This window comes from Phalacrocorax carbo, chromosome 2 (genome assembly GCF_963921805.1).
Source record: "Phalacrocorax carbo chromosome 2, bPhaCar2.1, whole genome shotgun sequence".
Lineage (NCBI taxonomy): Eukaryota > Metazoa > Chordata > Aves > Suliformes > Phalacrocoracidae > Phalacrocorax > Phalacrocorax carbo.
This window is the reverse complement of record NC_087514.1, coordinates 24,701,928-24,713,265: the sequence shown is the minus strand read 5'-3', so window position 1 is coordinate 24,713,265 and position 11,338 is coordinate 24,701,928. Positions and strand designations below refer to the sequence as shown.

Genomic DNA, 11,338 nt, shown 5'->3' with positions numbered 1-11,338 from the left:
CCAGTAGAGTATGGTAGTGGACACACCCGGGGTAGGGTCAGCCATGGCAGTGTCTTCAAGAGTTTCCAAATACCTTAGCATGGTAAGTTTTCCCTCGATTTCCTCATATTTCAGGAACCTTCAAAGATTCTTTAAAATACCCTGATTTTATTAAGAATTGCAGGGTTTTACCAGTAAGGTTTGTCTGGACATCGGGGTGAGTCTGCCCGGGAACAACTGGTACTTTTTCCTAATAGCCATTACTTTCCTCTTATTTGACTTAGATGCTGCAAACAACTGAAAAAAGCATGCAGAGATTAATACAGTCATTGTGCTTGTCTGTAAGTGATGATTTGCATGTGCTTGCACCATGCTTGTAACGCTCTGAAAATATCTGAAATGCTCTGTAGTATCTTGGTTTATAACATGTCCTTCGCCACAGTTTACACATCAAGAATGCATGCTGAAAACAGGAGACACGCATGCAGAGGGTAGGTAAAAGGGGATTGCAGTATACATCTATTCGACGGAATAGTCCCGGTTTTAGAGCACCATAAGCATTGGGTTTGTGTAAACAAATCAGTGCTTAACCCACAGATGTATCTAATGACCATATGGATTCTGCATGTTTACAACTGGAAAAACCCCTCTGAGCTTTTCTATTGTTTGCTGACTTTCACCCTATACTATTCATTTTATTTGTGAAAACGGAGTTATTCACTGGGATATAAAATGTTCTTAAAAGGAAACGGAGTTATTTAATATACGCCACAAGACAAGATGTATGGCCCCTGTTCTCTGCTGCCTTGGAGTCCTCATGTCCTAGGTGAGTTACGAGGCATGCGACCAAATGTACAACTGCATTTCTTAAACCAATTTATTGCTTTTATACAATATTTCTCTTAGATTTCCCCCCACAACTGTTGGCTTGGAGACTGCAAACTTCATGATCCGACCAGGCTGAGGCAGCTGCAGAACTTCATCGGTGTCCGCAACCGCCCTTTCCCCAGGAGCGAAGCGTACGAGCCCACGTCTCTGCAGCAGGCGGGCAGCCCTGAAATGCCACCGACTGACCTCCGCCTTGCAGGCTGTGACTTGGCACATCTGCCAAGTGAGGTAAAATGCCACGACCAGAGAGCAAGCAAAGCTGGCCAGCCTGGGGACCCTCTGCAGTCCCTAGACTCAGCTCGGGGGCAGGGGGGTGGGGCTGAAATGGTGAGGAAGGGGCCCACTTGTTTGCGATGGGTGTCTGTTCTTCCAGCCGTGGCTGTAGGCAACAGCCCTGCTCAGTGTTGCGATGCTGACAGCAGGAAAGACTTCAGCCAAATGGTTGTTTAAACCGAGCTGTAATAAGGTACGGCACGTTGTATTTCTTTACATCATGACAACTGCTCATTTCAGGCACCACAGAAACATCTCGTTGCTGATGGCAGGGGAAGGAACGCTTCAGGCTAGAAAAGTCCACTTACGGAGGTCTTTTCTCCCCCTCTTCCCTGAGGAGATCAGCACGCAGCGGTCTGGGCTGAGCGGGAGGCAGCGCGCCGGGCTTGGGCTGTGCTGGGCAGGATCCCCTCGGGGCCGGACGTCTGTAGGAGAGGGGTCCTCCCGGCAGGAGACGGTCACCCCCGCCCTCAGGGCCGGGGCAGAGCATCCCCTCTTTGCTCCACGGCGACCCGCGGGGCTCTCCCGAGCTCGGGGCCCGCCGTCGGGGCACGGCGTCCTCGCCCGGTCCCCGCGGGGCCGGCGGCCGCCTCCGCATCCTCCCCCGCCCCGTCCGCACCGTGCAGTCGCGCCGCGGCACAGCGCGCAAGTTCCGCGGTGCCCACGGAGGGGTCCCCACCCGCCGCCGCGCTCACGGCGAAGCCGGCATCGGCCTCGGGCTGTTCGGCACTTGCCCGGTGTGCCCCGGCGTGGGAGGGGGGAGCGGGGCACGGCGACCCCGGCTGAAGAGAACTCCCCGGCCCCCCGGCCCGGGGCTCGGGGCTCCCCGGCGAGGGGAGGGCGAGGGGGAGCACCGTCGGGCCGGCTGCAGCTGTGGTGCCCGTCGGGGAGGCGTCGGGGCGGCAGAGCCGGCGGTGCCGCGGGCAGGGCCCCGCTGCCGGCTGCCCGGGGGGAGCCCCGCGGCCGGGGGGCGGCGGGGGCGGGGGTTCCCGGCCAGGGGACGGCGGGTGGCGGTTGCGTGCCTGTGGGAGACGCGGGCGAGATCCAGCCCGCTAAGGTCGGTGTGTGTTTAATTGCTTTCCTCTTTCACGGAAATTAATCGCGGCGATGTTTTACGGAGGGCCCGAGTCTGGGTGGGGGAGATGCTGAGCGGGAGCTGCCTCGGCCGGGTCCCCCGCAGCACCCCCAGCGCCTCGCCTCCCGCCGCCGCCGCCTGTTCGCTAAACCGCGGCGTTCCTGACCGGTACGTTAAAAAACCAAAAAAATTTTAAAAATCCCACCCCAACACATCTGCGTGAAGCAGGTGATGATTTAGTCACCAAGAAACGCCAGCGGAATCAGATGCCAAACCGACGGGCGGTCACCGTTTTCCTTAAAAAAAAAAAAATAAAAAGGAAATTAAACAAGCTCTCGGTGAGCAGCCCGAGCCGTTTGCAGCACCGGCCTGTCTGTCGCTGCCGAGAGGCACCTCCGCCCCGCGGGCACCGGGAGCCGTCGGGGCGCCTCCCTGGTCCGGCACCGGGCGCTGCGCTGCCGGTCCCGTCCCCCGGCGGAGCCGCTGCCCAAGGCCGGAGCACGCACGGGTACCCCTCGGGTGGGTCCTGCGGCACCACCGGCCGCGGCGACCCCGCTCCCGGCCGCCGCTTCTCCCTCCGGGTCCGCAGCGGGACGGGGCCGGCGGAGCGGGCAGGGCGCCGCGGCGGCCTCCAGGGGGCGCTGCAGCACCACGGGCCGCCGCCGCCGGCCGCTCCGGTGTCCCCCGGTGTGTGTGTGTGTGTGTGTCCCCGGCCCACCCCGCCCCGCCCCGCCCGGCCCCGCCGTGCCCCCCGCCCGGCCAGGGCACAGCGACGCGGAGCGCTCTGCCGAGGCGGAGCGGGGCACCTGCTCGGCCCGGGAGCTCCCCCCGTGCCCCGCCGGCTGCGCCGTGCCCGTCGGTGGCGGCTCCGCGCACCGGGCGGCGGGGGAAGGAAGGCCGGGGCACCGGGCGGCGGGAGGACCCCGCCTGGGGTGGACGCGGAAAGGTGACGCGGAAGCGCGGGGCCCGATCCGGCAGCCCCTGCCCCACCCCCGGGTGCTGTCACCCCTACTCGACGGGTGTCTGCAGCCCCTGAGCCACCCCACCCCCTTCCGACGTCCGAGCGGCCCCGGCGGGCGCGGCGGTACCGGCGGGTCTCGCCCCCAGCTCTCGCCGCGCACCTGCTGGCCGGGCCGGGCCGGGGTCACCGGGCGCTCCCCGGCAGCGCTGCCGGCAGCGGGAGAGCGCGGCTTTCTCGCTCCCGGCGGAGCCCAGGCGCGCGGCGGGCGGCCGGGCAGCAACCGGCCCGGCGGCGGCCCCGCACCGCTGCCCTGCCCGACCCAGCCCCCGCCTCTTCGAGGCTTTTTCGTTGGCTGGTCGGTTTGGGTTTGGGGGAGGTTGTTGCGGATTTACAAAAATTTTTTCTTTTTTGTTATTTGCTTGTGGGGGTTTCCTTCCCGCCAGCGAGTGCGGCTTATTTCCCCTTGCCGTGGAGATCAAAAAATGCCGGTTCTCCCGAAACAGCCCCCTCCGTCCCTTGTGTCGAGGAGGTTCCCTCGGAGCCGGCAGCGCGGGGCGGAAAACGCGGCTGTGTGAAGTCCCCTTTCCCCTTCGTCCTTGAAGCAAACCGGCCTCGCTCGAGAAAGCAAAATAACGAGGGGACGCGGGTCCCTCCCCCGCGGCGTGCCGGAGCTCCACAGCCCGGCCGCGGCCGGCGAGCCCTTGCCCCGCGTGGGGACCCGCGGCCGCCCCGCACCCGGCCCGGGGAAATCTCTCCTTCTCCCGGAGCCGTCAGCCTCAGTGGCCTCGCTGTCCAGGAGGCGAAATACTATTTATTTCGGGTGAGACGGATTTAAAATAGGGCATTTTCGAAGAAGGGCTTTATGAAAAGAAACGAAAACCAGCCCGAGCGCCCGGCGGCGGCCGCGCTGCCCTGCGAGGGGACACCTCCGCGCCCTCCTCCGCCGGCTCCTGCGCCCCCTCGTCGATTAATTTTTTCCTACTGTATAATGAAAGGAGAAACAAAAAAAATTTATCCCGATGCAGCCGTCACTCATGTCCCTCTCTCTTCCGCGGGCTCGAATTAACCGGCACAAACTCTACCTTGAAAAATATTCGAAGCTGTTTTTAAGCGCCACTTCTTCCGACTTCTTTTTAGACTTCTCCAAGCCTACTTCCAGTCCGGATTATACAATAAATTCCCCATATCTGCGATTTAAGTAACGCACAGAACAAGATAACGTTACAGATAACAATTCGACACAAATTCGCCGTATGCAACCGCCCGCCTCGCAGCTAACGACGAAAATGAACACGGTGCTTTAATCGAGAAATTCGAAGAGGGTCACAGAGGCCCCAGTTAGCAGCAAATTCCCCGGTAATAAATCGAAACTGCTCTCGAAACTATGTGTCTGTTCCAGGTAGGGACTGTGTGCTCGGGCAGGGAGTGCGGGGACGGCTCCGCACCGGTCCTGCTTCGGAACCCGCCTTTTTGGGCGCCCCAGCAGCGGGGAAAGGGCAGAGCCGAGCCGCCGAAGCGCCGGTCCGTAGGGCGGCCCCGGCCCGACGGCCACGCAGCCGTGCGGTCGTGAGCGTTCCCTGCCCCTGCGGGTCCCCCCCGGAGACGTGGGCGCCCGCAAAACCCCCACGCTCGGGGTCCGGAGGAGTTCTTTTAGGTATTTAAGCAAGTCACGCCGCCCGTGGCACCCTGGCTGGGGCAGGGAGGGCGCAAATCCCCGCGGCGGGGGGGCCGCTCTCGGGAGGGGGGGAGAAGTCACCTTAGGTGACGCGGGGGGGGGGGGTGGGGGACACGGGGACAGGCGGGGGGCGTCCTGCCCCTTTAAAACCCAGTTGCTACCCAAACACAAGTAAACAGTGGGGCCGGCGGGGCGGGCCGGGGCCGGGGGCGGTCCCGTCCCGTCGGGGCGGAGCGGCGCGGCGCGGCCCCGAGCGTGGGGCTATGCACGCCGCGGGGTGGGCCGGCGGCAGCGGGCGGGCGGGGACAGCGCTCCACGCCACTCAGCGCTGAAATGTGATGGACCGGGCAGGGGGCGGCTCAGACTCGCTCCGAGCCTCGCCGGGGTCGATAGGCGGGAGGCTGCGGGAGGCTGCGGGCGGGCGGGCGGGTGGCGGCGGTCTATGCCGGGGCCGCCGCAGCCAGAGCTCCCAGCCGCCGCCCAGCCCTCCGCAACATGCCGGCCGCCGCCGGGCCCCGGCCCCGCTGAGCGCCCCCGCTGTGGATCTAATGTCTCCGTGAAGGTGCCGCCGCGGCTTTGCCCCGGGAGGAGCAGCCGGCTGCGGTAGGTGAGTGGCTGCCCCGGGCCGCCCTGCCCGCTGCCGTCGGCGGGAGCGGGGCGGCCCCCGGAGCGGAGAACGCGGGGCCGCCGGGCTTACTTTCAGTTTGCAGCTCGGCGGCGGCCGGGCTGCGGGTCCGTCGGTGCGGGACCGGGCGGCGAGAACCTCCCGGGCTGCGCGGTCGGTGTCCTGCACGTAAAACCCCTCGCGGGGAAGAACCGGTCCCTGCGTGGGCTGCGCGGGGTTGATCCGCGGGGTCGCGAAGGAGAAGTCCTCAGTCCCTGGACATACACCTGGGCGGGGGCGGGCAGCGGCAGCCGCGGAGCCCGGTGAGGAGCCGGCGGGGAGCGGAGGCGCCCCCGGGGCCCACCCGCGCCCCCGGAGCGATCGCTGCGCCCTCGGGGCACGGCCCCGGCCCCGCCGCCGGGGGAAGGGGAGCGCCGGCCGCGCCGGCAGCGGGCAGGTAGAGAGAGAGGGGCGGTCTGCCGAGGCACCGGGCTTAATTTAATTAGGCGCTCTGAATGGCAAGGGAGAAGGAAGTGCCAAGGTTTAAGTAACATCCGTTTTTGGTTGGCTTTCCCCGCCGCACCTTACTCTAAGCAGCGTCAAAATCACGCACGAAGACACTTTCTGGTCTTTTTTGGATGGGTTTTAGTAAAGTTGCCCCCAGTACAAATAGCAATAGGTGTGCCGCGGTTCAGGCAACAGTGTAGTTTTAAAAGTTTCCGCCTTAAACTACGGATTTCGCGTTCGGAATAGTTTTTCGGACTCGGTTCTTTGACCCGAAAACGAGCGCCCTGCGGTGACACCGCCGCACGCCGCTGCCGAAGGCGGCTGTGGAGGACGAAGCCCTGCCCTGCAGAAATGCTGCACCTTCCTCGGTCCCGGCTCGCAGCCGGTGGCTCCCAAAGCCCGCCGCGGCCAGCCGGGACGGACGGGAGGCAGGAGCCGCGCTGGCAGCCGGCGAAAAGCGATTTTATTGCCTGTGTGTCCGGAAAGCGAATAGAAACTCACGCTACGACATCTTTAAAAATAAGTCTCTATATATAACCCCCCACCCCCCCCAAAAAAAAAAAAAAAGGTCGCCATATATACTAGGTGGTATCGATACCACTGTCCCCGGTCTCGGTATAATCCCAAACGGGAAAAACTGGGCAGCAGCGAAGGAAACCCGGGAGAGCCACGATCCAAGGAAAACGAAAACAGGGGTGGGTAGCGCTGCAGTTCACACCCGACCTCCTTGCCACATTTTTTTCCCGGAGGGCTAGTTCGGTGCGGTGCCACAAACGAGGAGGAAAGGTATTTTAGAAAAAAAAAAAATATATATATATATATATCCCAGAAGTGGTTTCTCCGCCCGGGGGCTGCGCGGTGCCTGCGGGGCGGCCCGGAGCAGAGAGGGCTGCGGGCCGGCGGCGGGCTCGGCGCTCCCGGAGCTTCGTTTACTTTTGTGGTTGTGTTTTGGGAGATTTTGGGTTAGGAGGGTTTTTTTTGGGGTTGTTCTTGTTTATTTTGGAAACTACGCGTTAGCAGTCCCTCCACCCAAATCCCGGGAGGCGTTGGGGCACCCTCGGCCCTAGCTCTTGTTTACAGGCCCGGAGAGACCCCGGCGCTTGCTTTCGCCGCTTTTCTGGGTCGTTGCGGCCCATCGGCTGCTGGAAGCGAACCCTCACCGGCAACAAAAACAGGAGGGGCAGGGGCTTGCCCCCCACGCCGACGTCCCCCCCTTGCCCCGCGGGAGGGGAGCGTCTCCCCGGGGGCGCCGAGGGGTCCCCCCGGCCGGCGGGAGAAGCGGGCCCGGCGGTTTCGGTTGAATGGGTTGAGTGAAACCCTCTGACAGTCACACACCGCTCATTAGCTCAGGGCCCCGGCGCTCCGGCCGAGCCCCCGGCCGTGGGGGGGGCGGAGGGGTTGCGGAAGGGGGGCTCGGCCGGAGGGCTCCGTCCCGCCGGGGCTGCGCTCGCCCTTCCCGGCCCTGCGGGATGGAGGAAGGCGGCTGCGGGGCCGCCCTCGGAGGCCGCCGCTTTCCTCGCCGCCGGTGGGATCGCCCGGGCCCCGGCTGGGCTGCGTGGGGCGGCCCCGGCCATCTGGAAGGGATCTCAGCGCAAAGTGGATTTATTTAGGACCTGCGGCGCGGGGGGCTGGGGAGGAGGTGTGCGTGCGGGGTCTCTCTCCCTCGGTTATCTTGATAAATGAGTTGTTGTTGAAGAAAGAAAAATAAGCACCCGAGCTGGGATAAACGCGGGGGTTATCCCCACCACCACCCCACCCGGGGCCTGCCTGGGCTCTCCGGGAGCACCCTGCTCCTTCCCGGGGGGCGCCCAGCCGGGAGGGCTCGGGGTCGGGGCCTTCGCGCCCGCGGGAAGGCCGGGCGGGGGGTGGGAGCGACGCCGGGGGCCTGGTCGGGGCGGGGGGCCGGAGGGAGGCGGCCCCGGAGGTCCCCGCGGTGGCCGGGGCCCAGGCGCTGCGGGTGGGGGGGGTGGGGGGCGGCGGGGAGCGGAGCGGCCCCGGTCCCGGCTACTGCTCCGTTCCGGGTGCATTTTCCACGATTCGTTTAATTTGACTCTGTGGCGCGTTCGGTTGGCTCGGCGCTGGGTTTTCTCCTTTTTATTTTAATTTGGGATGGGTGTTTCTGGGAATGATACTTTTAAATATTTTTTTTTACGCTGTAGCTTCTCCGGTCGAAGCGATCGGGGCGGTGGGGCGGTGGCGGCCGCCGTTCCCGGCGGAGGACGGGGGCGCCGGGGCCGGACGAAGGCGACCCGCCGGGGCCGTGCCTGGCCCTCCCCGGCTCTGCCGCCGAGCTCGCCTCCGCGGGGGGAACCACGCTGCTCTCAGTAAAACTCTCTTTCCCCTCCATTTCTCCCTCTTTCTTCCTAGGAGTTTTTATCCCGTCTCGAAAGCCCAGCAGAGGCACCGGCTGCACCGCCGGCGTGCGCCCGCCCCGGGAAGATGGGAAGCAAGGCTCTGCCAGCCCCCATCCCGCTGCACCCGTCCCTGCAACTCACCAACTACTCCTTCCTCCAGGCTGTGAACACCTTCCCCGCAGCTGTGGACCAGTTGCAAGGTCTGTATGGACTCAGCGCCGTGCAAACCATGCACATGAACCACTGGACATTGGGCTACCCCAATGTGCATGAAATCACCCGCTCCACCATCACGGAGATGGCGGCCGCCCAGGGCTTGGTGGACTCCCGCTTCCCTTTCCCCGCACTCCCCTTTGCCACGCACCTCTTCCACCCCAAGCAAGGGGCCATCGCCCACGTCCTCCCAGCATTGCACAAGGACAGGCCCCGCTTTGACTTTGCCAACCTGGCCGTGGCCGCCACGCAGGAGGACCCCCCCAAAGTGGGGGAGCTCGCCAAGCTGAGCCCCGGACTGGCGTCGCCCCTGTCGGGCATCAGCAAGCTGTCCCCGGACAGGAAGCCTTCCCGCGGCCGCCTGCCCTCCAAGACGAAAAAGGAGTTCATCTGCAAGTTCTGCGGCAGGCACTTCACCAAGTCCTACAACCTCCTCATCCACGAGCGGACCCACACGGACGAGCGGCCCTACACCTGCGACATCTGCCACAAGGCTTTCCGGAGGCAGGACCACCTGCGGGACCACCGGTGAGGGATCACGGCGCCCGGGGCCGGGCCGCGGGGAGCCGCCGCGGGGTGTGGGGGGGAGCCTCTCCGGGAGAGATTTTTCCTCCGGCTCCGCGGCCGCGGAGGCGCCAGGGCAGCCCGGACCTGCGCCCTGCGTGGGACGGGCCCCCCGCCTCGGGGGGCTGGGGGGTGAAGCCCCGGGGCTGCTGTGCTTCTGAAGCGCAGCCCTGGGTGTGCGGGGAGGAGGAAGAGGGCGCAGGTGGGTGCTCCCCGGCTGCCCTCTCCTCCGCACGCCGCGGGCTGAGGATCCGCGCTGCCCTTGGGGGAGAGCGGGCTCGGCTCCCGCCGGCCAGCGAGCAGATGCTGTCGCGATCTGTCGCCAGAGGGGCAATCACGCCTCGATACGAATTATGGCAAGTTTTTTTAACGGATAGAGGAGTTTAATCGTGAAGTGAATTATACGGGAGGGAAGAATTAAGCGGGGTCGGTGGTGGGGGGGGGAGAGCAGGGTTTGGGAGAGTGGGGCCTGGGGTCCCCGTGGCCCCGCGCTCCCGGCAGCGCTGCTCACCCCTCGGGTTCCCTTCCAGGTACATCCATTCCAAAGAGAAACCCTTCAAGTGCCAGGAGTGCGGGAAGGGCTTCTGCCAGTCCAGGACCCTGGCGGTCCACAAAACCCTACACATGCAGGTGAGCCCGCCGCTCCCCGGCCTCCTCAGCGCGTGTGCCGCCGGCGGCGACCCGGCCCGGCCCGGCCCGGCTCGGCTCGGCTCGGCTTGGCTTGGCTCAGCTTGGCTCGGCTTAGCTCGCCTCGGCCCGGTTCGGCCCGGCCCGCCGCGGGGCTGGGGCGGCGGCTGCCAGGGGGAGGGAGCTCCCGTGCGGAGGGAAGCGAGGGGGCTCCGGCGCTTGAGGGCTCCGTGCTTTTCCCGGGGGATGGAAGCGGCCGGCGGTTACCTCCGCGGCCGCGGGGAGACGGGTTAAAGCCAGCGGGGGGGCGGCTGGCGGCGGGCAGCGAGCTCCGGCTTCGGGTTTGTCCGCGCCGCCGCTTCGGGGCGTTTTTCGCTGAGGGCTCCGAGCCCTGGCAGGGCGCGGGGGAGCCGGGCGGCGCGGAGCGGAGCGGTGCGGAGCTCCCTGCCCGGACCGCCGCCGGCCGGGCAGCGGGAGCCCCGGAGCGGGAGGACGGCGCCGGCGGCCGCTTTCCCTCCGCCCCGGGGGGTGCGAAATACCACGAATCAAGAAGTCTAAAATAACCCTTTTTGGGGCAGGACAGGGCGAGGGGGCGGCCTGCCGCCCGCCCGGGGCTGCTGGCGTTCGCATCCAACTCCGATATTTCAAGTTGTGCGTTGCGATAACAAAAAAATAAAAAAGTACAGTAATACGTTAAACCAGGTAGTTTGTGAAGGATTAATCCTTTGCTTGCTTCAAATCTGAACAGGAATCTCCACACAAATGCCCCACATGTGGAAGAACCTTTAATCAAAGAAGTAATCTGAAAACTCACCTTCTTACCCATACAGACATCAAGCCCTACAACTGTGAGCAGTGCGGCAAAGTGTTCAGGCGAAACTGTGATCTACGGCGGCACAGTCTAACTCATACCCCGCGGCAGGACTTCTAGAGCAGCCAGGGACCCGCGCCCGCTCCGGCAGCTCCAACGTGTCCATTTTACCCAAGGACTGTGCTGTAGGAACCCACAGACACGCACACACACGCGCGCGGAGACACCCTCGCAGACTCGGGGCCAAGCTTTCCTTACCACACGTCTGCGAAACTCGTTTCGAGAGTGCGGACTGCAGGATCGGGCCCCTCTCCAACCCACACCCAGGCGTTAAAGCTCATCTTTGTAGATACTCGCGGCTCATTTTAGAGCTCTGTACAGAATGTGGTTTTTCTTCGTTTGTTTCGTATCGTCGTGACAGATGCACATCGGTAACAAATCGGGGAGGCAAAAAGTATCTCTTAAAAGTGTATTTCAAAATAAATCCTTTTTTTTTTCCAAATACCTCCTGCCTTGTTGTATTATTCTCTTAACATTTGAGCTTTTTTTTCCTGCTGTGTCAATGCAATGGTAAAGCATATTGAATAAATTTCCTAGCCGGGTAATTGTACTGTCACAACAATTTTGGTGATCGCTTTTGTTTGGCCTGTTTCACTGTCGCTGTTGTGTTATCTATTGTTAAGTAAAACGAAAGTGCCATATTTGAGAGTTTATAGCTCTATTACTTAATAGTATGAATGTCTAAATATTAACTTCTGTACTTTTTTTTATTATTTTCCTGAGCGAAATATTATTTTTTTTCAAAGA

The 11,338-nt window shown here is 63.4% G+C and overlaps 1 protein-coding gene and 1 long non-coding RNA gene across 4 annotated transcripts; both read left to right on the top strand.

Annotated features, from left to right (window-relative positions):
* The first annotated feature begins 497 nt into the window (after positions 1–497).
* On the top strand, positions 498–1,968 carry LOC135312290 (uncharacterized). Its single transcript, XR_010371855.1, has 3 exons — positions 498–805; positions 886–1,095; positions 1,381–1,968. It is a non-coding gene; the product is annotated as an uncharacterized LOC135312290 (long non-coding RNA).
* A 3,132-nt stretch (positions 1,969–5,100) lies between these two features.
* Positions 5,101–11,035, top strand: OSR2 (odd-skipped related transciption factor 2). 3 transcript variants are annotated; one of them, XM_064442326.1, is made up of 4 exons: positions 5,101–5,454; positions 8,330–9,057; positions 9,624–9,723; positions 10,469–11,035. In XM_064442326.1, the coding sequence occupies exons 2-4, from the start codon at positions 8,402–8,404 to the stop codon at positions 10,649–10,651; spliced, it is 939 nt and encodes a 312-aa protein (XP_064298396.1). In that variant the 5' UTR covers positions 5,101–5,454; positions 8,330–8,401; the 3' UTR covers positions 10,652–11,035. The 3 variants fall into 3 exon arrangements, with proteins under 3 accessions (XP_064298396.1, XP_064298395.1, XP_064298397.1); XM_064442325.1 differs by having other exon boundaries at positions 5,102–5,458; XM_064442327.1 differs by having other exon boundaries at positions 5,106–5,458; positions 10,551–11,035.
* Positions 11,036–11,338: the final 303 nt, after the last annotated feature.